The following is a 27,920-nucleotide window of genomic DNA, read 5'->3' as shown; positions in this document are numbered from 1 at the left end:
ATTCAAGATCACGTCTGGCGTTTATTGCCGCGACACAACATGTCTGGCTGCGCACACACACACACACACACACACACACATTCATTCCAGCGCACGCTTCCTTGCGCAGCAACTATTTAACAAGTTAAACGATAATTGACATATGCCGTGCATGTGAAGTCCGGTTCTCTGGCAAGATCAATCAACCATCTGTCAAAGAGCTGGGAGACGGAGGAGGGAGGCTGTGCGGAGCGCATGAAGCAAATCAAAAGTTTGTGGATTTAAAAAAAAAAATAAACCAAAAAAAACGCACACGTCCTTGCGATGGGACTATTGCGCATGCGCACATTGCGATGGCGATGTTTTAACGAAATATCGTTCAGGGTTAGAATTGGCATCTTTTTAGTTTTTCAGCACTCCGTCAATACTGCCTTCTAAGCCTGAACGATATATCGTTTAAACATCGCCATCGCGATGTGCACTTGCGCGATAGTCCCATCGCAAGCACGTTGATAGTTTTTTTTGTTTTTTTTTAAATCCATATACGCCTTGCTTTCTACTCTGCGCACAGCCTCACACCCTCCTTCTCCAAGCCCTTTGTTCCTCTCAGTCACTGCGGCACTTGCTTATTAAAGTTAACAATGGCTTTGATCTGGCCAAAGAAGCAGACTTCACACGGGCATCTGTCAATCATCGTTTAACTTGTTAAACAGTTTCTGCAAGGAAGCTGTGCTGGACTGAATGTGTGTGTGTGTGTGTGCGTGCGTGCGTGCGTGCGTGCGTGTGTGTGTGTGGAGACGTTGGAAACATATAAATGCCAGAAGTGATCATGAGGAGTTTGAAATTTCTACATGTCACTCCAACGGTCACAGCTAAGGTAGATAAACAGAAGCATTTAATAAAGCCAAGCATTTATATACTACAGTACTTTATTCTTGTTCAAAAATGATTTGGTTGGACAGTTATGTTAAAAACTGATCATAATTTTGACATATGAAGTGCTTAAAAACCATTGTATATACGTTTTTTAAATCTCTTTGGGGAAAAAAGTGAGAAAAAACATGTCTTATACTCTTTCCAATGCTAAATCTGAATAAAAACATTGAGCACAAAAAACACACACACAAAAAAAAAAATTGGGGGGTGCGCTACTTCGCGGTTTTTCACTTATTGTGGCGGGTTCTGGTCCCAATTAACTGTGAAAAACGAGGGATCACTGTGCACTGTGGTGATGGTAAGAAATCCAAAGTCTTTCCAAACAGCTATTTAAGTCATCAAGTGAAAATTTCTTTTTAAAAAAAAATATATTTTTTTTTTAACATCGCAATATAATATCGCAATATATTGCAAACCCCCAAAAAATCACAACAATCATTTTTTCGAATACCGTTCAGGCCTACTGCCTTCCCAAACTCGGAAGTGTGACGTCATTTTCAGAAGGCATCAGAAGACATGGCAGACTTTATCCATAGCAGCACCAGCGATAGTGATATTTCCAGCGAAAGTACCTGTTCAGGATCGCTTTTTCGTGACGTTAGCAATGACGAGGGCTCCCAGGGAAGATTATCTAAACTCTAATCCTTACATGTATGACCTGAGGCGTGAGTTAGATGACGCCCATTTACTCGGCACAGCAGACAGTGGTGATGACGCCGATTGGCGCATCGACACCTCGCGAAAGGAGGATTGGTAAGCCTTTGTCTAACACTGTGAGTTCACTCAGAAGCTTTCTTTCTCCAGTCATTCTAGTCATTGTAATTATCAGTAATTACAGACGAGTAGTTATATAGATCCAGTAATAAATGTATCAAATTCACATAATTATGTGACGTGTGAGCTGTCCTATCTACTTATGACAGGCCAGCAGGAACAACAACAAAACCAGGTTACACTTCAAGAACAAGCAGTAGGATTTGCCCTCCTATACCACCAGAATTGCATCATATTTCAGAATTTTAGCTTGCCAGATCCGCATAGTAATCACGCCTGCTGAACATACAGTACTGTGCAAAAGTTTTAGGGAGGACACCTGCCTAAAACTTTTGCACAGTACTGTATATATATATTTTTAATTATTAAATTTATTAGGATCATGGAAGCTTCCACTTTGGGAAAATATATACATACAGTATATCCTGTATATACATAATTTAATAAAAATATACAGTACTGTGCAAACGTTTTAGGCAGGTGTTTTGCACAGTACTGTATGTGCGCCGTATGCAGCGGGGATCATCAATCTGACAGCCCAAATGATGGTTATGCACTGGACCGTACAGACCGGACGCGCAAAAAACCTGAACTTTAAAGTTCGCCGTGTGACGTCACAACAGCGCGCACTGTACTTTACTTTTGTTGCTTTTTAAAAATATTATTTATTTTGCCATTCATGTTCATTAATTGATTTCAGGTTCTCAGGAGCATAAGGCCATGCGCGTGTCTGAAGCCCACCAGCTCAAAGATGGCAGTCATACCACAGCTTCTGACCCTCAGTTTGGCAAATCTGTGAAGGACATGCCAAAGTAAGTGATGCGTCGCTCTGCAGTTGTATGGAACTGTTCAAGTCAACATATGGAAGTTGCTCAGCCCATTTCCTAAATGTAAGAAATTTTGATGCAAATCTATAAAAAAAAATTACAGAGGCTGAAGCTCAAAATATTTTTGCTTGCCTTACTGACGAACCTTTTGACAAACAAATTACCACTCCATACAATTAAATAAAAATTAAACAGCATCTTGAACCACTGATCGTAGCTTAAACTAAAACTGTATACAAAAGTAGAACAAAGCACAACTACAGCATGAGGTACTGTTATTAGTTTACCTATTTTTGTTGGAGGAATTATTTTTCATTTTTTTAAATCAAGGTTTCACGTGGTTTGGAGCCAAAATAGTCTGGTGCCCTCTTTTTTAGCATTCAATTTTGATAAAATTCAGTGCTCTACTCCCATTACAGTTGTTAATCGCAACTTACTAAAATACTTGTTTTTTCTTCTTCTTGTGAATAGATGAACTACCATTCTAATTTCAGGCTATGCTATAATATACCGGTAGTGCTGTGCTTTAGCGTTTTTGACAGCTATCCCATTGCACAGTTATAAAATGCTGTTTGATGCAGAGCTGATTCTTTTTTAACTATTATCCATATTTTCCGCACTATAAGGCGCACCTAAAAGCCTTCAATTTTCTCAGGAGCCGATAGTGCGCCTTATAATCCGATGCACCTTATATATGGATCAATATTAGTTAATCATGGCATGACATTCCCTTTAACGTAGCTTCATCTAGTGGATGCATAATGCAACCCCAACAACTACTACTACCGCGCCTTATAATGCATTGTGCCCTATGTCTGAAAACAGTTTTCAAATAGGCCTTTAATTGAAGGTGGGCCGTATACAATAATTAAAACATGAACCTTCAACAAGAAATATCATAAATTTTATATCTGATTGTTTGAGAAAAGGTCTTTGCATTAAAACATTTCCAGTTTCACAAGTTTCAAGGTTTAACTTTATTTCAGATAATCCACTGTGATTAATCAGGGTGCATTATATAACATCACGTCTTTCAATGTTGTGCCATACCAATGTATACTGAGAATGACTCAGAGCAGTTGGTATTAGAGCAGCAGGGTTTAATCAAAATAGTTCATTCACAGAGCTGGGCCTTAATCGTCCATCCAGTTAACAAACATTTCTCAAACAATATGGTGGTTTTCAATATATTCAATTTTTCCTTTTTTGTAGATCTGTACTACTTCTCCTAAAGAATCCCACCTTCTTGTTTTTGTGCTTGGCTGGTGCTACAGAGGCCACCCTCATTGCTGGCATCTCTACATTTGGTCCAAAATTCTTGGAGTCTCAATTCAGTTTCAGTGCATCTGAAGCTGCCACATGGTTTGGTGAGTGACCAAGAAACATTTGAGGATTAGGGGATTGATTCTGTTTACACCAGTGAAAATGCAAAAAGGGAATTTTACCTGTATGCCACCCTTGTGTGATTTTTTTTTTTTAAGCATCAAAAAGTTGCCGTACATGTGAACTGTGACTCGTGACGAGTCCTTCACTTAGTGCTCTGTTCTGCCTTCTCCTTCTGTCATCGTTCAGGTTTAGCCTTACGGTCTGTTGTTTAGGGCTTTTTCTCTGCCTTCTACACTTAGTGAGGGACAGACTAAAAAACTTGTCAGCAATAGTAAAACCTCAGTGGGCATGGAACAGGAAGCATATGCATGCATGTCCTGGCATATCACTGTCATTCCAAGTTGGGTCACATTCTGTGGCATTTGGTGCGCATTAAATCAAACGTGCAATACTGCACATTGCATTAGTCTATATGGTCTAATGCAGTAAGCATGGTCTTTCAAGGGTTTGTCATCTCTGAAGAAAAGTTCCTCGACTATCTAAAAGCAAAACCATGTACTGTACTTCATTTACGGTTCAATAGCCAATAAATGAGGGTAATGGGAATGGCATTGTCATTCATTTTACGGATGTGAGCTATTTTAGGACTGTTCTTTTTTTCTCCCCTGTTAATATTTCCAGGCTTCATGGTGGTCCCCGCAGGAGGCGGGGGCACCTTCTTCGGGGGCTATATCGTAAAGAAACTGAACCTCCGCTGCCGAGGCATCATTCGTTTCTGCATGATCTGCGCCATAGTCAGTCTGATCGCCATCTTCATCTTTCTCTTCCACTGCCCCAATCCACCCTTGGCCGGCATCACTGCTCCTTATCAGTCTGCTCTCAAGAGCCCGATGGACCAGTTCAAACAGCTTTATGACCAACCCAATCGTCTGGGTCCAGGAAACAGGTAAACATCTACTTTGTAATTTGTTAAAATTGCGTGGTATGTGACAGCAAGGGTTGGGATGGTTAGCACGACGCCTCACAGTTCTGACATCAAGGGTTCGATCCAAGGCTCTAGCCCTCCTGTGTGGAGTTTGCATGATTTCCCCGTACCTGCGTGGGTTTTCTCCAGTTTCCTCCTGCATCCCAAAAACATGCATTCTAAGATGATTGAACACCCCAGATTCTCCTCTGAGTGACAGATTGTTTGTCTATGGCTACTCTGCGATTGGATAGCAACCAGTTCAGGGTGTTCCCCTAGTTCCTCGTAAAGCTAGTCTTATTTTTCCCCCCTTTACACTTCACCCAGACAGAATAAATGGAAGCAAAAATTAATTTCTTCCTTTTGTGATTCTTTCAGCAGCTCTTCTGTACCAGAGGGCTTAATAGTGGGCTGTAATGCAGGTTGTGGCTGTGTCGAGGAGCTATACAACCCAGTGTGTGGTTCTGATAACATCATGTATTATTCCCCCTGTCATGCTGGTTGCACCTCCATCAACCACACAGAAAACGCTACAGGCAAAAAGGTACAGCACACCAATTTTAGTGAAGTTTCCGGTGTTTCTTAAAGTTTCATTTAAAGTATCCATCAATTCTCTGCAACACTTGTCCTTTTTAGGACAGGAAAGTACACTGAAGAGGAAAAAAACATAAAAGTCACACTGGATTCTAAGTCATATTTTGGGGGTAATTTCAGTAGAGAACAAGTACGAACATTGTGCGTTATAGTAATACCAATAAAATGGAAAAGAGTGTACGCAGAGAGTGTAAGCCAGTACTTCTCAAATAGGCCAAGGGCGATGTCGGCTGTGGCGCATGTGACCTCAGGGAACAACTTTTTGCCACGCTATAATAAAATAAATTTCACATCCACTCAGTGGGTGGCAGTGACGCGCTCATTTTCAGAGTATGCGCAGTCTTTTTTGAACCAAAAAAGAGCACACAGCAAAGATCACTGGAAATATGAAGAGCTAAGACGAGGAATTGTGACGAAGTGTATGTCGCGTTTAGATTTGACTTTTAATACAGCTGGACATGAGTAAAGACCAGTCTGTTTCCTGTGTCTAAAAATGTTTGCTGCGGACAGCAGGAAGCCAAATCAATTAAGACGTCACTTAACACTTAAAGACATTAGACCCCAATTACATTGATAAGCTGCTTGATATTTTTTTCCGTGAAAACGTGCCGAGTATTGCCAACAATGGTCCCGCTTTGTCAGTGTTACATCAGTAAACCAGTGTGCACTGTTTCATATAAGATAGCATAGTTGCTTAGTGCAAAATAACCCCACACTATAGCAAAGGAGGTGATACTGCCTGCAGCAAAAATAAATACTGTCCCTCTGTTCAATGACACTGTCGATTTTGTTTGATTAATTTTTGTTTTGTTTTTTTCGGTCAATTTGTTTAACATATTGTCCTCATGAGTTCAATGTTGCTAATCAATTTGAATTTATTGTTATTTATTAATTTTTTTTTTCTTTTTTTTTTTTCAGTATCAAATGGTCAAAAAATTGAGCAATGTGCCTTTTTTAAATTCAGGCAAATTGATGCACTTTAGGGGCATAACAGAAAATAATTGAGAAGCACTGATGTAAGCCATCAATAGTTATTAGTTACTTAAATAACTATAGCCTAAACAACACAGCATAGCTTGTTTACCAAATATTAATTTATTCCAAATTACTATCAAGTACATTAAAGTCTTCATCTACAGTATCACTTCCGAATAAATCCACCAACTATCCAAGTGGTTGAGGGCAAGCCCAGAATGCTCTTCCCATGGCTGTCAGTGTGAAGATATACATGAGTCGCACCTGAGAATAATAAATTGCGTCCCCAGCATCCATCCATGCACCCATTCGGCTATATCCCCTCAGGGATCACAACAGCGAAACAGTCGATTCACATAACAGATTTGCTACACAAGTTTTAATTGCTTCTTAGAGATAATATTTGAAAAAGTTCTGATGGGTAAAGTTATTTTATTTGTGACATTCATAATTGTCAAATAAAGATTTTGGCTCGTAAAGTGAACCAATTTGGTCTGGTGTTGTTTTACGAGACACTCATGAGATCATTAAAGCTAACTCTAAACAAAATTAGCAAGAGGGAGAATAGATGGATAGAATGCAAAAAATGGGAGGGTAAGGATGAGACAGCCAGTGTGTTACATCATATCCTGTGGGGTGTTTGTAGGTTTACTCTGAGTGCAGCTGTGTGGATGTAAAGAACGTCTCCTTGGACCAGAATGGAATTGCTACAGCAGGAAAGTGTAGTACCACCTGTCACCATATGCCAGCCTTCCTATCATTCCTCTTCATCCTCATCCTCTTCACCTTCCTCTGTAGCATCCCGGCGCTCACTGCCACACTCAGGTGAGGTTGTCAAATGTAGCATGTTTGCCAAGAAACTTTTGTGTCATATATTTTGCCTTGACAAGAGTCAGAATTCTCTCTTTTGATTGAAGTATTCATTTACTACATCATGCTACCAAGTCTGTGTAATATTTATAAATACTGTACTTTTTTAGGTGCATGCCAGACAGTCAGAGATCCTTTGGACTTGGCATCCAGTGGATTGTGGTGCGCACATTAGGTAAGTGTCATGTATACTGTCACTTTGACGCCAAAGGAACCACAGTGTAGAGAAAATTAAAGGGATTTTCTTAACATCTAATGAGCGCATAATCATAGACTTCATAATGATATTGACTGGACACGGTGCCGATTATTGGGGGCCTGCATTGTCGGCGTGAATAACAAAGAGCTTTTGTCTTTGAAAATTCTTGTGAATAAATGCTTAAATCCCTGAATTCATTATAGATATGGACATAAAACAGTCTCGATTCTTGGTTAAAAGCAAAAAAAAGTGCAGTTAGTATTTATTTTACGTAAATACAGTATGTCGAAGTACGATGCTAGTCTGTCAGTCAATGACATATGTAAACCAAGCTTTTCCGGTGAAAATTCTTGTGAATAAATGCTTAAATCCCTGAATTCTATATAGTTATTGACGTAAAACAGTCTCGATTCTTGGTTAAAGGCAAAAAAAACGTGCAGGTAGCATTTATTTTACGTAAATATTGTGGTCTATGAGGCTGGTCAGTAAGGAAATTAGCGTCCGCCATAGTAAACAAAGCTTTTTCCAGGAAAATTCTTGTGAATAAATAAATCCATGAATTCTTTATAGATATGGACGTAAAAGAGTCTTGATTCTTGGTTATAAGCAAAAAAACGTGCTGGTAGCATTTTACGTAAATATTGTAACGTAATGTTGATGTTGTAGCGGCTAATTCCTCCCATTGATTTTTTTTCACGTTTCAAAATGCATGCATGGTACGGAAAATAAAATAATTACCTTAATTCCTTGAACAAATCACTCCTGAGACAATCCTTCCTGTTTGTATGCGGTACAGCTTTTGTACTTTTTCAACACAAATCCGGCGTTGGATCGCTACATGTGTCGCTGTGACCGACTACGAATAACTGAAGCAGATTGTGGGATGGCCCCCTACTTGAAGGCGTGGTGCACTGAAGGTCGAATCTGACCCATCAATATCATTCTGAAATCTATGGCGTAGTAAACCTGCATGTGTTAAGTTTTAATGGTGTTGGGAGCCACTTAGGCTAGGTTCATACTGCAGGTCTTAATGCACAAATCTGATTTTTTCATGTTTTTCTGACTCGAGTGAGGCATTAACTTGACGGTCTGAACAGGACAAGTCGCATAGAAGTGGACCATTTCAAATCCGATCAGGATCACTTTCGTTTGTGGTTTAAATCCGATCCGGGCCACATTTATCCAATATGTCGCGGCGGTCCGAACTGTCAAGTCTTCCAAATCGGAATTCATGCAGCAATTACGTCATCAAAGAGCGAGAAAGACGGGGCGCTACTGTAGCGGTGCAGCTTTGCGTTATTAGAGCCAAGCCTGCCTTGAACACTGCTTTTGGGGAAGGGTCAGGCTTGGCAACAGTCCTAAAAAAATTAAAATGGATTGAGGACAGGGCCGGAGTGGGACTCATTTTCGGCCCTGGAATTTCATGCCTCAGACCGGCCCACTCATTTAAAATTATGTCATTATGCATAGACGTGTTAAGTTCAGTGTTCTCTAAAGCCGTGTACTATAATTCTGTGTATTCCAATTCAGTGCAGGTAATGGTTGTTTAACAAGGTGGCTTTATTTTAACAAGTGCAACACAACATATTTTGAACAAATTTAAAAATGGATTTTAAAAAAAACTATATTAAATGATACATTTGGAAAATAAATTAGGCCTGTCAAACGATTAAAATTTTTGATCGAGTTAATTACAGCTTGAAAATTAATCGTAATTAATCGCAATTCAAACCATCTATAAAATATGCCATAGTTTTCTGTAAATTATTGTTGGTATGGAAAGATAAGACACAAGATGGATATATACATTCAACATAAGGTACATAAGGACTGTATTTGTTTATTATAACAATAAATCAACAAGATGGCATTAACAGTATTAACATTCTGTTAAAGCAATCCATGGATAGAAAGACTTGTAGTTCTTAAAAGATAAATGTTAGTACAAGTTATAGAAATTTTATATTAAAACCCCTCTTAATTAAAATTTTCAATCAAAAAATAAACTAGTAGCCCGCCATTGTTGATGTCAATAATTACTTACACAATGCTCATGGGTGCTGAAGCCTATAAAATCAGTCGCACCCAAGCGCCAGCGGAGGGCGGCAAAACTCCATAAAACACAATTAACAAGTGGGCATGTCATTGTACTGTCATTTAAATCTGTCTGAGCAGGGCATGTGCGTTAATTGCGTCAAATATTTTAACGTGATTCATTTAAAAAATTAATTACCGCCCGTTAACGCGTTAATTTTGACAGCCCTAAAATAAATGAATAAATAAGACCTTTTCTGCAACATCAAATATTAACAAAATGAGTGCTTACAGATAAAACAAACATAGCAACATAACAATATGAAAAATAAAGAATACGTATTGCACATTGTAACAACTTCTAATGATACTATTATCCATTTTCCATTTCCACTTTAAAAACGCCACGTAATTGAATATATTCATTCTAATGTTCACTCGCTGAACGACATGGCAATCCTACCTTCCAGCTCTGCACCTGTGGTGTGTTCATTATGGCTAATGCTTGCTGCTACATATCCCTTGTGAGGTGCTACAAGAAGCCAAAGTTTCCACAATTACATATTGTCGTATCACACGGTGCAACTTGCACCGTGCAAGTTGCATTTTATTCGCCATCCGGCCTTACCACTTTCGTTGTAATCCTCTGTAGTTTGAGGCCGCAAGGTCGTTGCATGAAAAAAATTAGCTATTTTCGCGCATTTTGCCGATTCTTTCACGAGTGATTTTCTCTTTTTAATTCTTAATTTTCAGCGCCACCCTTGCTCTTTTTATCCATCCGAGCACCGAGATAGCAGCTAATTTGGCTCAATACAGACTACAATTAGGGGGCGGAGCTGCATGCTGTATTTTTCGTCTGCACACGTGAGGATGAGTCTGGGAAAAAAAATAATAGTTTTTTTTTTTTTTTTTTTTTAAGACGGCCCACAGGGACAGCGGTAACAGAATGTAAGTTATACTCAGTGGCACTGTCATAAATAAATACCAAACAAAAAATGATAACAGTGTAATTTTTTTTTTTTTTTTTAATAAAACCCGGACCGGCCCATCTGGCCAGCCGGCCCTTCTGGAATCGTCCAGAAGCTCCCGATTAGTCACTCCGGGCCTGATTGAGGATAAGCCTGAGAATGCTCGGTTTTCTCTCTGCTCCATATTAGCAATATTTCAAGAATGCTTACACGGCCGAGAGTCGGGGGAAACTGTCTGTATGTGTGTGTGACATGCATGGACAGTGCGTGCATGCTATCGATCCATATAAACTTTGAATATAAGCCTAAACGGGGATTATTTATCTCTGTTATTTGTGTCTTCTTTTTGGAAATCAAAACATGCTCTCCCTGGAATGACGGATGACAGCCAGCATGTGTAGTTATTTGTTTTGATGCTTCTGCACATGCGGGACTTCTTGCTCAGCACGTGTCGGACTACGAAATGCTTAATAGTTGAATGGGCTCACTGGACAAAGGCAGTCTGAACGGGCACGCCCAAAAAACATATAACAAAAAATCAGATTTGTGCATTAAGACCTGCGGTATGAACCTAGCCTAAGGCACATCCTTAAAGGGAAGGACATCACCTTTATCATGTGCATCCCAGTGGAAATATTTTTTTTTAACAAATTGAAAAAACAGGATTTCATTTTTTTTGTAATAGTGGGAAAAACGTAAATAAAAGCTATTATTTCCAGGAAGTGGCCGTCCGGCATTCGTGCAGACTTTTTATCAATGCCAGTACTATTTTAGCCAATCAAAGCAAGTATTCCAGATTGCCCACCCTTTCTCATGAAGTCATCAATACTCATTATCACATACACCTGTGCTCAAGTCGATCATTGTGTATGTGCGTGGGTATAACTGTTATTGGCTGAAGGCCTTCCAAGTCGCCACTCAGGTAGTTGTTCTTCTTGTGGACACTAACTTTGAAGTCCTTCTCCTCTGTTATTCGTGAACTGATCACGTTGAAATTTGATATCTATATAACATGGGCCCTGATTTATTTTTATTTTTTTATTTATATTTTGTGCGTGTCAGGGCTTATTAATTGAATGCGAACTTATTATGCCTGCAGGTTAAAAATTAGCCAGTAGAGTGCAGCATTCAGCCTGTAATAGCACACTATTGCTTATTCATAACAGTTCTATATATTTCTACTTTAACTAAGTAGTTTTACTTCCATTTCATTAAATTGGTGAAAGTTTTACTTTCATTTGCTTGTTCATAACAAAGTTCTTTTATTTGCTAAACATTAACCAATTTAAAATAGCTAATTGCAAAAATGAAATGAAATTGAAATGGCTTTTTTTTTTTTTTTAATTATTAAACATATTGACTAGTTTACCAGATAAATCAAAGAGATTCTGATTTGTTCTGATTCGTTCTGATTGCTTGCTAAAGGCAAGATGATGCAGCAGTGGTCAGAGAGTAACATTCATGCAGAAATCTCAATTTGGCCCAAAAATGACTTGGCTATTTTGCTATTAGGCTAACAGCATTGTAGTTTTGTTCATTTGACGTGATTTCAATTGTCATTTGCTGTTCCCTCACAGGTGTCATCCCGGGACGCATTGCATTTGGATCCATGATTGACATTTCCTGCTTGCTGTGGCAGGATCAGTGTGGGGAGCAGGGCTCCTGCTACCTCTATCAAAACTCTGCCATGAGCCAATACACACTCCTTGCTGGAGTCATATATAAGGTAGACATACATGAAGACCTCATCGAAACCTGAACACTGAAGGGGCTGTATATATTGTTTTTGTCCAATTCTGAGGCTCAACTGGCCAAATGGACATTGTCTAGTTAAAATAATGTCATTTTGCATCCTGTGATTTGTGGGTCTTTATATTAATGGTGGCAAAAAGGGGACCAAACGCAGGGACGCTCTTTGGTCTTTTTTAAAGGACATAAGAGTATACAGTACTGTCCAAAAGTATTGGCACCCCTGCAGTTCTGTCAGATAATGCTCAATTTCTCCCCAAAAATGATTTCAATTACAAATGCTTTGGTAGTAATTCTTCATTATTTTGTTTGCAATAAAAAACACAAAAGAGGATGTAAAAAAAATTAAGTCATTATCATTTTACACAAAACTCCAAAAATGGGCCGGACAAAAGTATTTGCACCCTTTGAAAAATCATGTGATGCTTTTAATTTGTGTAATTAACAGCACCTGTTACTTACCTGTGGCACATAAGAGGGGGTGGCAGTAACTAAATCACACTTGCAGCCAGTTAAAATGGATTAAAGCTAACTCAACCTCTGCCCTGTGTCCATGTGTGTACCACATTGAGCATGGAGAAAAGAAAGAAGACCAAAGAACTGTCTAAGGACTTGAGAAGCAAAATTGTGAGGAAACATAGGCAATCTCAAGGCTTCAAGTCCATCTCCAAACACCTGAATGTTCCTGTGTCTACTGTGCACAGTGTCATCAATAAGTGTAAAGCCCATGGCACTGTGGCTAACCTCCCTAGATGTGGACGGAAAAAAAAAATGGACGAGAAATTTCAACAAAAGATTGTGAAGATGGTGGCTAAAGAACCGCAACTAATATCCAAACAAGTTCAAGCTATCCTGCAGTCCGAGGGTACAACAGCATCAACCCGTACTATCCGTCGGCGTCTGAATGAAAAGGAACTCTATTGTAGGATACCCCGGAATACCCCACTTCTGACTCAGAGACATAAAAAAGCCTGGCTGGAGTTTGCCGAAACTTACTTGAGAAAGCCAAAAACGTTTTGGAAGAGTGTTCTCTGGTCAGATGAGACAAAAGTAGAGCTTTTGGGGAACAGGCATCAACATAAATATACAGGGAAAAAAACAAGGCCTTCAAAGAAAAGAACACAGTCCCCAGTCAAAATTGGCGGATGTTCCCTGATGTTTTGGGGTTGCTTTGCTCCTTCTGGCACTGGACTGCTTGACCGTGTGCATGGCATTATGAAGTCTTAAGACTACCAACAAATTTTGCAGCATAATATAGGGCCTAGTGTGAGAAAGCTTGATCTCCCTCAGACGTCATGGATCTTCCAGCAGGACAATGACCCAAAACACAATTCAAAAAGCACTAGAAAATGGTTTGAGAGAAAGCACTGGAGACTTCTAAAGTGGCCTGCATTGCGTCCAGACCTGAATCCCATAGAACACATGTGGAGAGACCTGAAAACGGCAGTTTGGAGAAGGCACCCTTCAAATCTCAGAGACCTGGAGCAGTTGGCCAAAGAAGAATGGTCTAAAATTTCAGCAGAGAATTGTAAGAATTTCATTGATGGACAACGGAAGCGGTTGTTCGCGGTTATTTTGTCTAAATGTTGTGCTACCAAGTATTAGGCTGAGGGTGCCAATACTTTTGTCCGGCCCATTTTTGGAGTTTTATGTAAAATGATAATGATTTTTTTTTTTTTTTTTACATTCTCTTTTGTGTTTTTTTCATTGCAAACTAAATAAATGAAGATATTACTACCAAAGCATTTGTAATTGCAATCATTTTCTGGGAGAAATTGAGCATTATCTGACAGAATTTTAGGGGAGCCAATACTTTTGGTCAGCATTGTATGTCATAATATTTACCTACTGCCACACCCACACATTGCTTATTTACAAAGCAGTAGCAATTGAAAGGTTGCTTAGTAGACTTCAAATCTTACCCTTAACTGGTATTTGTTCATCCTAGTTTTTGGGGGTAATCTTCTTCATGCTGGCCAGCATCCTGTACCAGCCTCCTCCAGAGTCGCCTCAAAGCAGCAATGGAAGTAGTGACCACGAAACCTGTGACAAGAGCGACTTTCCCGTCGACCTGGCTACAGACGTTGTCATCGTCAACCCGCATGCCAGGTTTTGACAACAGAGACCTTCATCTGCTGATTCTCGGTGCTTCTTGGATACCTCCAGCCTTCTCTTAGTCATAGGGAGATCCCCTCCAAAACACTCTCGGTTCTTCCTTTACAGTTTGACATCAACATCACCTTCAAAGGGGCGATCGAGTAAAGGGAAATTAACTAAAATCACTTAGACACCAATTTCCTAATGTAAAGCATGAAGAATGCATGAATGTTGAGAAGAATGAAAGTGAAGTCCATCTCTAAACATATTGCCTTTGCTGTTACCAAATGTTAAAATGCATTTCCGCCACCAAATATTGTTTCAGTGTTGTATGATTTCTTTAGACCTAGACGCCAGGAATGTGGGCCAATTGGGAAACATTCCAGTGGGAAGGTCGATTTCTGAGGACATGGTTGGACTGCAGAGGATTAAGTCGCTTCTGGAGTTATCGTAATCCTTTTAAAATCTTTATTCAGTCAGATTATAATGCTATAAGAATATTTTATTTTGATGGTGGCATCAGCAGCATAAATGTGATTGCCACCCACCCATGAGTCAAATATAGTCTTTAAAACCTTTAAGGATGAAAGAATCCTAAAAATTTAAAACAATCCGTCCCAATTAAGAAGTAGCTAAAATTGACACCCATACTGAAAAGTACTAAACAGAACCAGACTGAGTTAAAAAGAATGCATGATGGCCGACAAAGTTAAATGACTGTTAATATCTAGTTAGTTTACATTCTTTAAATTGAAAATTTACCTTGCTCATTTTGTCTATGCCTCAGTGCCAGAAGATAGAACAACTTTCTTAATTGCTCTCTACAAATATAGACCCTACCCACGTGACGTCACAACTCCGCCCTCCTGACTGGTGCCGCCCAATTGTCCGTCAACACATCGTGTTTACCTGTTACGGCTACGTACATTCCTCCTATTTACGGCGTGTTTTTCTGCTCGTTAACATTAATAATCAAAATGGTGAAGGCGTGTGTGGCGGTCGGTTGCAATAACAGAGAAGATAGACGGAGAGACTTGAAGTTCTACCAGATTCCGAGAGACCCGGAGAGGAGAGAGCGAGATGGGCTGCTGCAATTCGACGAGAAAACTGGGCTCCAAACGATTACCACAGATTATGTAGTAGTCATTTTATATCTGGTAAGATGCATTTAATATATATTTAGAGGGTTTTGGGCTGACAACCACAATTAAGATCATTGCTAGGCTAATCGCCGACAACATACACGTATGTATGTAGCGAGAGCGCTATTGCTAAACCGTATAAACATTAAAAGCCCTAGCTCCATTGACAAATGACATGAAATACAATAGACTTGACAGTGGATGTTAGCAAGAACAAAAGATTTTGAATTAAAAATTTTGTAATTCACCTTTCCAAGCACAAGATAGATTCCTGCCGAATTTTCGTGGACGAGGACCTGTTTCACCCAACCAGCAACGAAGTATTTATAAGCCTCCAAGCTCTTTTTTCAAACTTTCGTGAGAATAGGCTGATTTTGGTGGACAAGATAGTTGTAAATATCAGGGTCAGGCGAAGACAGCGGGTTGAAAAACATCGATTTAGGCATCAAATATGGATCTGGCGAATGGATAAACTGAAGCTTTTCCACATAACGCCTTTTATTCAACGCATCAAGTGAGTTTACGGCATCCGAAAGCACCGGGTCTTCCATGAAATGCATTATAAATTGCTCGATCAATTGAGACCATTGATAATACAGGCACAAAATGACGGACAAGGAGGCGGAACAATACAGCGATCACGTGATTTTGTGACGTCGGTGGGTAAGGTCTATAGCCATGACCCTCCTCTGGAAGTAAATGTCTTCCAATTTAAGTCAATTCCACTTATAGGTCATATAATGAAAGCACTTTAAAACGTTGGCAATCACAGCAGTTCAAACATACAATCGAAACATATAAGCACATTTGCATTTTTGATATCTATTTGCACACTTGCGATTTTTTTTTTAAAGGAGTTGGTCCATTTCAAGTCATTATTTTGTTTGATTTGCAATGGTTTTGACTGAAGAGGTAGCAACTCGCTCGTTTCTCCTTGAAGCCCTACAAACCTAGTAGCTGCACAGTAATTGAATAGAAAATAATAATGGAGCTTCCAGTTTTTTTTTTTTTTTTAATGAGCTGCAATAGAAATGTGACTACAAATGTGCCAAACTGGATTTCTATTTTTCACTGCTGTTCTTGGAAACGCTGAAGCGTATACAGTGCTATATAATTTCAACACACTTTTAATTTTACATTAGTTATTTAATTTTATTAGGAATACGGCTTACATTCTCGTTCATCTGTTTTCGGAACAAAATGTTGTCTCTTGTTGTGATGGAAGAAGTATGTTGTTAGTGTTGTACTGACTGCTAGCTGTGCTTTACTGACTTATTTTTTGTCGCTCTTGTTGCTTTGGGTTTCATGTTTTGTTTTATAATGAAAGCTAAAGCTGAATTCGAATATATTTTTAAGCGATGATTCAAAGATGTCAAATGTTTCATAAATAAAGATCCACATAAAGTTTTACCTGTGTGCTTGTATCTAATTAAAACCTTGCAATGCATCGTGCAAAGTCTCAATCGTCTTTGTTGGATATGTTGATACAGACTAGGCCTGAACGATATTGGAAAAAACTATTGTTGCGATTTTTTTTAGGTTTGCAATATATTGCAATATTAAAAAAAAAAAAGATCTATCTTTTTAAAAGAAATTTTCACTAAATGACTTGAATAGCTGTTTGGAAATACTTTACATAACACACCGTGACCACAGTGTATTCATATAATACCGTTTAATTTGTGAATGATGAAGATTTCTGTATGAAGGTATCCAGGAAGTCATGTCTGCACAAAATAGATCATTTATTGAATACAATATTTTACACTTCAACAGCAGCAAATACATTAAATGATAAATAAAAGAACAGGTGCATTAGTCCCCTAAGTTTTTGACAAAATATAACAATAAATAAAAACTTCTGTAAAATAACAACAAAGTTGTCAACATATTTGAACAAAAATATTAAATATGACAAATAAAAGAGTTGTTCACAAACTATAACAATAAATAAAAACCTCAGTAAAACAACAAAGTTGTCAACATATTTGAACAAAAATATTAAATATGACAAAAGAGTTCACAAACTATAACAATACATAAAAACCTCAGTTAAACAACAAAGTTGTCAACATATTTGAACTTAAATATTAAATCTGACTAATAAAAGTGCAAGTGCATTAGTCCCCTGAGTTGTTTACACAAAATATAACAATATAAAACTGCAAAACGGCAACAAAGTTGTAAAAATATTTCAACAAAAATATTAAGTATCAAAACTTTATGTGCAGCTGTACTATATATAGTTATTTGAAAAATACGGTTTACAATAAATTTAAATATAAAAGAAACAAACTCAATTGAACTTGTAAATAATTGAACTGAATAACTGCAAATAACTGTGATGAATAACAGAACCATTTTAACTCCCAAATTTCCTGCCTTCCTGATAGCTGTCACATGAATAAAAAGAAGAAAAGACATTCCTCCAGCTGTGTTATGTATTTGTCTGCATATCGTCCACCTTCCTTGCTCAGCAATTCTCAACTGGGTCTCATAGGTTTTTGGCCAAGACTATTAGTTTATCCACTATAGCAGGCTTGAGACAAGAACATTGGCACGTAACAATGTTCCCACCTGTGCTAAAAAGCCTCTGATGGGGAGCTCGTAGCAGGAATGCATAGATACCTGCGTTTTAAATGGTCCCACATGTTTGACAGATTACTTCTTGTTGAGGCAACCATGGCGAGGCACTGTCGACAGGGCTGTTTTTTGTCCCTTATAGTCTTGTTCTTGCCAAAATACTTCCAAAACTCCTTTTGGATACAGTCTTCCTTGCTCCTCCAACGTGTTGATTGCTTGCTTTCACTTTGAGAACGGGCCCTCCTCCCTCCGCTCTGCTGTTCGGCCCCTCCTCCCTCCACTCCGCTGTTGCAGGGGGAGGGGGAGGAGCCGATGACTTGCTGGAGAGAAAGAGAAACTGCGCTTTTTTCCCCTCTCCTTCCTCAAAACAAACGTTTGTGGATTAAAAAAAATGAAATTAAAAAACTATCGCAAGTCCTTGCGATGGGACTATTGCACATGCGCACATCGCGATGGCGATGTTTAAACGATATATCGTTCAGGCCTAATACAGACCCACTTAAAAACGGGATGAATCTAACCAAATGAATTTATATATGTTGTTCATCCTCATGCAACCGTTTATATTGTAGTGTGAATGGATCATAGACATGTTGATGAATAGATCATTAGAGAGCCAATGTAAAACAAGCATATTCAACACACAATTTACAGGTTCTACTCTTCTTTTTCCTTTCGGGTTTTCCCTTCAGGGGTCGCCACAGCGAATCAATTGTCTCCATCTAACCCTGTCCTCTGCATCCTCTGCTCTCACACCAACTACTTTCATGTCCTCTTTAACTACATCCATAAACCTCCTCTTTGGTCGTCCTCTAGACCTCCTGCCTGGCATATAGAAATTCAGCATCCATTTTGGACATGCCAAACCATCTCAGCCTGAAGTCTCTGCCTTTCTCCAAATTCTGTAACAAGCGCTGTACTGCTGATATGCTCATGTCTGATCCTATCCATCCTGGTCACCCCCAAAGAGAACCTCAGCATCTTCGTCTCTGCCACCTCCAGCTCTTCCTCCTGTCTTTTCTTCAATGGCGTTGTCTCCAGACCAAACAACATCGCCGGTCTCACCACATTTTATAAACCTTTCCTTTCATTTTAGCTAAAGGGGGGGGCATGAAACCATACTGCTGCTCACAAATGTTCACCTCTGCCTTCAGTATAGTTTCAGCGAATGAACTCTTTCTCATAGCTTCATTGTGTGGCTCATCAACTTTATTTCTATGTAGTTGCCACAACTCTATACGTCTCCTTTGTTCTTAAGAACGGGCACCCCGCACTTCCCCATTCCTCAGGCATCTTCTCAATATCTAACATCCTGTTGAACAACCCAGTATCAAATTATACTGCTACCTTTCCTAGACAATTCTACTCATATTTATTTATTGTTTTGAGCAGTCAAGTTAAAGAATAAAACAACAATTTTTGTTCATGTACAAAACTTTTATTATTGAAGAGGAAGGCGTAGTTACATAAGGGGGTTGAAAGTCGGCCCTTTGGCTGATAGTAAACATGCCAGTGGGGTGGGTTTGTCTTTTTTTTCCATTTGGATTTTGGATCTGTTAAGTCTTAAGTGTTTATTTATCTGTGTTATTGTCACGTTACAGTAATGGGTGAACAGCTGAATTGCTTTTCTGTGAATGAGGTTTAGAACATGCTTTGTCCCCTTACATCCCATGCTCTTGGTGCTACTATGGCTACACGTATTACTTGCAACAGTTGCTGACTTTGGAAATTTGCTTAAAAGGATGTCAGTTATTTTAGAATGAATTAAACAATTCTGTAAAATATCCTGATTGCTTAGTTGGCTGCATTTAACTGCATTTTCTCATTTAGAATGGAGCAAACATAGCAGCAATTTGATCAATTACATGGAAGGCAAAAAAGTCTGCAAACCACAATTTAAAAATTAGTACTCGATCCATCAAGAAACCTGAGAACGTAATCAAAAGAGTTGAACATGCAGCATATTTTGATCAATTTCTCACTCATATCTGCACACCCTCTACCAAAGTCTTTTGTAGGGGGCTACGGAAATCAATTATTTACAAACCATGCAAGGGCTTCTTAAATTAGCAACTATCATGGAGAGATACTCTGTACTTAAAAACAATAATGACACTGAAACTCCCTCTAAAAACTCCAATTTCAATGAAGTTCGGACAATGTGTAAAACACATTAAAACAGAATACAACTAAGAGAGATATAATCACCTACTCAGTTTCATATTCCAAACATAACCTGCAAAGTTGATAAAAATCCATCTCTTTGTTCTTAAATTATCTTGAACACATCGTACATAAGGACAAACAAACAGACATATGGAACCATATACATAACCAGTGATAATGATTTCCTAAACCGTTTCAACATATATTCAGTTGAAGACACTATTAGGATAAGAAACTTAATGTTTTACATTTTTTGGGTTTTCATTCCAAATTTGATGCCTGCGACACATTCCAAAAAATTGGCACAGGAGAGACCGCCAGTGATTTCCGACCACTGAGCCGGAAACTGGTACAGGGCCCGTGCTGCCTCTTGTCTAATCCGAGTAGAGATTTGTGTTTGTCGCCCTCCAGTGGTTGACCGCCATTACTGGGGTGTTTGCACACTTATAGCAGCCCAGCCTCAGTCCATGTAAACAGTAACGTAAGCTGCTGTTGACTGTGTGCTGCGGGCGGCAACATCTTGGGATAGGCCACCTGCTGAGCCGGAATAGGAGCCTACAACCATACCCATTCTGCATAATATGTGGCTAAAAGCTAGCAAACGAGGCAATAAAAGTAAATGCACTGAGAGCATCATACCTTGTGGTGAATCGTATTGCTAAAGCCAAGAAACCTTTCACAATTGGAGAAGAACTCATTATGCTTGCGACCAAGGATATTTGCCGTCAAGTTTAGGAGAGGCCGCTGGTAAAAAAAGGTTTATTCAGCGTATGGTGACTTACATTTTCCCTGCACTTGATCGTTTTTTAGCCTCGTTGTGTTATTTTATATTTATTTTTTGCCACACATTGCCGCTCCGTGAAAAAAGGCCCACATCATACCGGTCCGTGGTGCAAAAAATGTTGGTGACTACTACTTACTTCATGTGTGAAATCACATGGGCTTTATAACATTTAGGAAATCAGTTAACATTTCATTACAACATTGTCAAATGCAAGTTAAACCACCACCATGCAAGCAATATAAGAACAACAGTGAGAAACACTGCCAGCTTCGTTGGGCCTGAGCTCATCTGTAATGAACTGATGCAAAGTGGAAAGCTGTGTCATGGTCTAACCAGTTCAAAATGTCCTTTCCTCCAGATTGCAATAACCTCAAGATTCAAAAGCCAGCATCTGGGATGCTACTGAGGTGTGTTTGTGTCCATGGGCACATCTGAGAAGGCACCATTAATGCTGAATAGTACAAAGAGGTTTTAGAGTAACATATGCTGCAATCCAAGCAAATACTTCTTCTGAGATGACGCTGCTTATTTCAGTAAGACAATGCCAAGCCAGATTCTTCACGTATTGCAGCAGCATAGCTTTGTAGTAAAACATTAAGTAACACTTTATTTGTACTCTGTGTCATGAGACTGTCATAAGACCGTCATAATTAAAACATGACACTGTCATGAACATTAATGAATGCATATGACACATTATTATGTGTCACAACTAGTGCTGCAACAATCAATCGATTAACTTGAGTAATTCGATTAGAAAAATGTTTTTTAAAAATTGCTGCTTCGAGGATTCGTGTAATTAGTGGCGTTGTAATGGTTTATTGTGAACGTGTTTGCATTTAGTTTTATTGATTTGAGTGGATATGCTCCCCTCTAATGGCAACAGTGAATATGACATAACTCATCAGATATGGCTGGATCCAGTGGCTCCCTGGTAAGACCAACTTAAGGTTGTAAGTTTTTGCTTATACTAATATGGCTGTTTATGCATTCGTCATTTAGTTTCGAGGTATATTTAGCAGTTTTTTGTGGGAATATGTGTTTGAATGATATGTTAAGCACATGGTAAAAAAAAAAGTTAGCATTTTATACCATTTAATCTAGCAGACTTTTGCTTCGCAAGTTAGCCAATTGTTCTTTTTGCGGTTCGATCCTCATTTTTTTTTTTTTTTTTTGGATACCATTTGAGGCAAAGCTCAGGTATTACAATTTATTTTTAAATGCTTTTAGGGCTCTTGTGAAATGAAAGTGAGACGTTGCATAGTTTGAAGAAACACTCAGTAATTTTATTTTGTATCGCATTTAATGCTCTTTTGAAAGTAATCTTTGCAAGCCTGTTAAACATCTCCTAAAATTTCTTCTGCTACACATTAAATGTTCCAATCCAATTACTCGATTTAAAAAAAAAAAATTGATAGATTAATCGATGATTTAAATAATCGATAGCTGCAGCCCTAGTCCTAACACTGTTCCTAAATTCTAATAACAACTCAAAGACATTTGAAAAATCTCAATATTGCATCAAAATAAATTAACATTTAACAACATTCAAAACATAATTTATTAAATCACACTCAATGACATCTGTCATAAGCCCTCCATTATATTCATGACAGTGTAATGCCATCATCATGACAGTCCTATGACGGCAAGTTCAAATAAAGTGTAACCAAAGACTGCGACTACAACACAGGCTTGCGAATAATTCAGACGCGATCCCCATTGAAAATGAAATATCTTGCTTTTTATTGTATTCAATTGAAGACAGGTTGAAAAGTAATTTTGGAAGAAAAAATATATTTACATACAGTGTATCACAAAAGTGAGTACACCCCTCGCATTTCTGCAGATATTTAAAGAATATGTTTTCATGGGACAACACTGACAAAATGACACTTTGACACAATGAAAAGTAGTCTTTGCGCAGCGTATATTATAACAGAGTTCATTTATTTTCCCCTCAAAATTTCGCCATTAATATCTAAACTCCTGGCAACAAAAGTGAGTACACCGCATGGGAACTACGTACATCTAGATGTACTAGATGTCCAAATTGAGTACTGCTTGTCATTTTCCCTCCAAAATGTCATGTGACTCGATACAGGAGTGCTGTTAGCATTGCTGCAGAAATTGAAGAGGTGGGAGGTCAGCCTGTTAGTGCTCAGACCATATGCCGTACTCTACATCAAATTGGTGTGCATGGCTGTCATCCCAGGAGGAAGCCTCTTCTGAAGATGGTACACAAGAAAGCCCGCCCGTCTCATCAGACCATCGGACATGGTTCTAGTAATCCATGTACTTTGTTGACATGGCTTCAGCAAACTGTTTGTGGACTTTCTGACACAATGAAAAGTAGTCTGTGTGCAGCTTATATAATAGAGTTAATTTATTTTCCCCTCAAAATAACTCATTATATAGCCACTAATATCTAAACCCCTGGCAACAAAAGTGAGTACACCCCATAGTAAATACGTACATCCCTAAATATCCAAACTGAGTACTGCTTGTAATTTTCCCTCCAAAATGTCATTTGACTTGTTACAGGAGTGCTGTCAGCATTGCTGCAGAGATTGGAGAAGTGGGGGGTCAGCCTGTTCGTGTTCAGACCAGAGGTTGCTCTAGACTTTTTCGTTGTCTGTCATTTTGACTGACAGGGTCATATAAATCTGGTCATAATCTATTTTTACCAGTCACTTAAATTTTTAAAATGATGCTAATGACATTGTGGTAACCCTTTGTTTGGCATAATTCACCTTCCGTACTTGTGTGTCCATTTGGCCGAGCGCGTTACCGGCTACGACACAGTCACGTGACAGAGACATTTAAGAGCCGCGCGCGTTCCGGCGTGAATAGAGAGTTCACAGAGAGCAGCAGAGCTTCAGCGGTTGGACACAGCAATTCGAGCTAACAAGACTCTTAACATTGCATACCGCTTCAACAGTATTTAGTAGTGATGGCCAAATGAAGCCTCATGAAGCAATGAAGCTTTGCAGCCAATCGGTTTGCACATGTAGCAAAGCTTCATTGTGCTTCATTTACTCTATGGCGCCATCAAGTGGTCTACAACAGGGGTCCCCAACCTATTCCACTAATGCCCACTGTGGGTGCAGGATTTCATTCTTACCGAACAAGATGACAACACTTTTTCCCCAATCTGGTGTTTTACAAGTGCAATCAGTTGATTGCAGTCAGGTGTGGCTTGTTTTAGCAGAAGCCTCATTGGTTCAACTGTCTCTGCTGGATCAGCTGGAACAAAAACCAGGACCCACAGTGGGCCTTGAGGACTGGGTTGGAGACCCCTGGTCTACAAGCCCAAGTGGTCAACATTGTTAAGAATTCAATGGTTATTTGATTATGACAAAGATATGAATGTGCTTATGTTAGTAATTTAGTATGTGAACAAAATACAACAAGTGCTAAGGATAATTTGTTATTCATTTTTGTTGAGAAATAATAGCTTTGCCACAGTGGCTGGCTACACAAATGGATTGTTCATTCTGTTGATGTTTGGTTCAGATAGGTTCACACACTCACATTTATATTAATGAAGTTCTTCTCCCTTACCTTATTGAAAGCAATCAAATGAAAATGTTCCCATACAGGGGAGGGTCGCTTTTTTTGCGCAGATTCCATCGCAAGCAAAGGACAAGGCTCGAAAAAAGATTGCACTGGTTGCACTGTTGCGCACAGATCATGCAACAAGTACAGGAGCCCGAAATGCACAAAATGTGAGATAACAGGCGATCGCCATTGCGTTTTGCAACCAATTTATACCGTAGTCTGTAGCCTACTGTGTTTGCAATGCGCGCCGAACGTCGGATCACTTCCGAAGCGTTCATTAGATTCAACCGGCCGGCGAGGCTTCTCACGACATCATTTCCGGGTTCTGCCGAAATGACGTGCGCCACGCTACAAGCTTCGTGGAAACACTCCTCCCATTACTCGACACAAGCTCCGGAACCTCGGCCCATTTCGTCCCATCACGAGTATTTAGTTTTCATTCAAATTAATATTCTGTCCGAACAAGTTTAACAGAGAATCCACACCGTGCCATCACACATCAAGCAGAAGAATATGTAACTTTTTCTCCGCAGTGACAAAAACAGCTGACTGTGGCCCAGGTCGGTATGGAACAATGAAATTAATAGTTCACCTGCTGTGGCCTGAACGCAGTCTTCCTCCTGGTGCGCGTGGACTTGAATTGCGTGCCCGCTTGTGCAGTCCCTGTTTTTTCACCTCTTTTATCAACACCATCGTCGTTTTGGGGCTTTTTGAAGAAACTTCGGACACTCAGTTGCCTTGACATTTTTCAGAGTAAAGCCAACGACGTCATGCATCAAGAGGGACAATAGTTAATTAATATGCCCACTCGCCACCCTGTGGTCTGGGGTGTGAATTGCAACCTGTCAAAATGATGGATGGACTTCAGTTTTTTCCGTCACCGTTTTAAAAAATCGGTCAACGACGGAAAATATTCGGTTAACGCGACCCCTGATATATATATATATATATATATATATATATATATATATACATATATATATATATATACATACGTATTACTAATCTTGTCAATTGAACTCATTGGTGTAATTTTTTGTGTGTCATCGTAATGTATAAACCTTTGGATACTTTATTATAGGATACAGTGTCAACTGTTCATTGTGTTTTTAAAATTTGTCCCATTTGTGCTTAATTGATATTTGCAAGATAGAATGGATTTCATGTGGAATTATCTCTGTGCATTTGGTACGCAGTTGGTGAATTTTTTAGTAATGTTTGCTTCCCCCGTTATCAGATTATGTTGGCGAGCTGATGTCGGCGGTGGAGAGGCTGGTGCAGGACATCAGTGACGTAGAGCTGGATGAATGGGAGGTGATACCGGCTGTGCCCGACGCTAGGAGGTTACCCATCAGCAGCAGCTGTCATCGACCTGACAAAGAACCGGCGGTCCAGGACCATGTCACAAGTTTTAATGTGCTACGAATGAGCTTGTTCAAGAACCTTTAATTTTGTTTAGTTGTGTTCGCCGGTTCTTAAAGTGATCCTCTCACTTAAATACATTGAGGCTCTAATAAACCACAATTGTTCTTTTGAACTAAAATATGTTGTTAGAAACACATAAAGTGTTAAATCAATGGCAATATTTTATAATATTTAGTCCATATTTTGGCTGTTAGTTGGCGCCATGGTTTGCGGGCTTGCAGTGATGACATCATTGGTATCTTTCCAAATTTGTAGCGTGTTAAACAATTGCCTATTGCTGCCTAAACTCGCGAACTAAAATGCCACGATGTGCTGCTTTTGGATGCAATTTCCAGTCAAATGGAAACAAGGGGAGTGAAGTGAGTGGTCAAGGTGGAATTATTATTTTTAGTGAATAAATGTGCATAAGTGGAAGCTTCTCCCCCTTTTTGGTCCCTGTATGCCCGTACCCTAACCACCACGCGTTACAACTGGCGCCCGAACATGTTTCCTGGATCCTCAGTCAAGTAAGGGATCTGTCTATTTTCTGGATCCGACGTTCCCACCACGTCTGCAATATTGGTTTCGGATCTGTCCATTTTTTGATTCGTCGGTCCCACAATGGCTTTTCGGATCAGTCTATTTTGTGGAATCGACGGCTGCGACATTGCCTTGGGATCGGTCTAATTCTTGGATCTTCGAGTGAGTAAAAAACGCGGATTTGGATTACTATTGCTATCTTTTATGTTGACTATTCTTCGTGGGAGTTTTCCCAAATCATACTAAATAATTAAAGCACTATGGCACGGTACAGTGACGACAGTGACTCTGACGTGGATCTCACAACAATGTTGGGAGTTCGTCAGAGAACGCTTGTTTGCTTACTGCTGAGCTCCCGAGTAAAGAGTGGTCAAGGTGGAAATATTTTTTGTGAATAAATGTGCATAGTCGAGGCTTCTCCCCTTTTTGGTACCTTTATACACGTATCCTAGCTACCACGCTTTACAATGTACAAGACATGGATTACACAAGGTGTGCTCTTTGGCCTGTACTGTATGTAAAGCACACGACAGCTCTGGATGCTAACAATCTACATAATTATATTGGGATAAGTTTGAAAACGCAATATGCTTACCTTGAATATCTGCTAATAAAACCGGACAGCATACACTCTCGCTCCCAACCGGAGTTCCCAACAGGACTCTCTCCCATCACCAGTTTTGCCCAACTTTTGTCTTATCAGGTATTTGCTGCACGCATTTTTCCCTGAAGCTCATCTTGTGAACGACCGACAGTGCTGTACTGCTCTTCACTTTTCAGATCTGGTTCAAATAGGAAGGGTAGAACTGATGACCTTGGGAAAGCTAACGAGTGACACGCTGGAATTTCGGCCACGGGACCAGTGACGTCACGCACTGCGACGTAACAAGAATGGCAACCTATCACTTGAAATAATTTTACAAACTTTATTAAAACAAAAACATTAAGAGGGGTTTTAATATCAAATTATTATAACTCATACTAACATTTATCTTTTATGAATTACTTGTCTTAAAAATAGAGGATCCCTTTAAGTTGTCATCTTTCCAAAAATGAGTATGTGAGCTACTTTTTTTTTTTAAAGGGTATATTCGGTTCGAACCCTTTGTAAATATGTTAGTATTAATACAATATAATCGTACAGTTGAATTCTTGTGAGTAAAAACATATTGTGTACGTTGCTACATCTTTGTCTTGAACTTGATACAGTAGCAATTCAGTTTTTTATTTGTATTAGCTTGTCAACATGAGTATCTTATAACGTCCTTGCATTTGTCATATTTCCATATTCCATTCAGCACAATACTTATGTCATGGAAATATTATTTGTATGGCAGTTAGGAAATAATATGTAATAAGACTTAACCGCACCAACCACTGAGGCTGTTATCAATACTTATACAAGGAAAATCTTGCAAAAATACTGTAAAAGGAAACAATTAAAATAT

At 39.1% G+C, this 27,920-nt stretch overlaps 1 protein-coding gene across 2 annotated transcripts in view; it reads left to right on the top strand.

Moving 5' to 3' along the window:
- LOC130904773 (solute carrier organic anion transporter family member 4A1-like) overlaps window positions 1-14,606 on the top strand; it is a 29,517-nt gene extending 14,911 nt beyond the window's left edge. Inside the window, exons 5-12 of one of the 2 annotated variants that reach the window (XM_057817792.1) lie at window positions 2,390-2,501; window positions 3,729-3,883; window positions 4,524-4,788; window positions 5,188-5,350; window positions 7,022-7,200; window positions 7,356-7,420; window positions 12,024-12,172; window positions 14,144-14,606. In XM_057817792.1, the coding sequence (XP_057673775.1) occupies window positions 2,390-2,501; window positions 3,729-3,883; window positions 4,524-4,788; window positions 5,188-5,350; window positions 7,022-7,200; window positions 7,356-7,420; window positions 12,024-12,172; window positions 14,144-14,311 (1,256 nt within the window). In that variant the 3' untranslated portion in view covers window positions 14,312-14,606. Of the gene's footprint in view, window positions 1-2,389; window positions 2,502-3,728; window positions 3,884-4,523; window positions 4,789-5,184; window positions 5,351-7,021; window positions 7,201-7,355; window positions 7,421-12,023; window positions 12,173-14,143 lie in introns of both variants that reach the window. The other variant, XM_057817784.1, reaches the window with a different exon arrangement.
- The last annotated feature ends 13,314 nt before the right edge of the window (window positions 14,607-27,920 follow it).

Source organism: Corythoichthys intestinalis, chromosome 2 (assembly GCF_030265065.1).
Source record: "Corythoichthys intestinalis isolate RoL2023-P3 chromosome 2, ASM3026506v1, whole genome shotgun sequence".
Classification (NCBI taxonomy): domain Eukaryota; kingdom Metazoa; phylum Chordata; class Actinopteri; order Syngnathiformes; family Syngnathidae; genus Corythoichthys; species Corythoichthys intestinalis.
The sequence above is the reverse complement of the archived record's forward strand: the minus strand, read 5'-3'. Positions and strand labels throughout refer to the sequence as shown.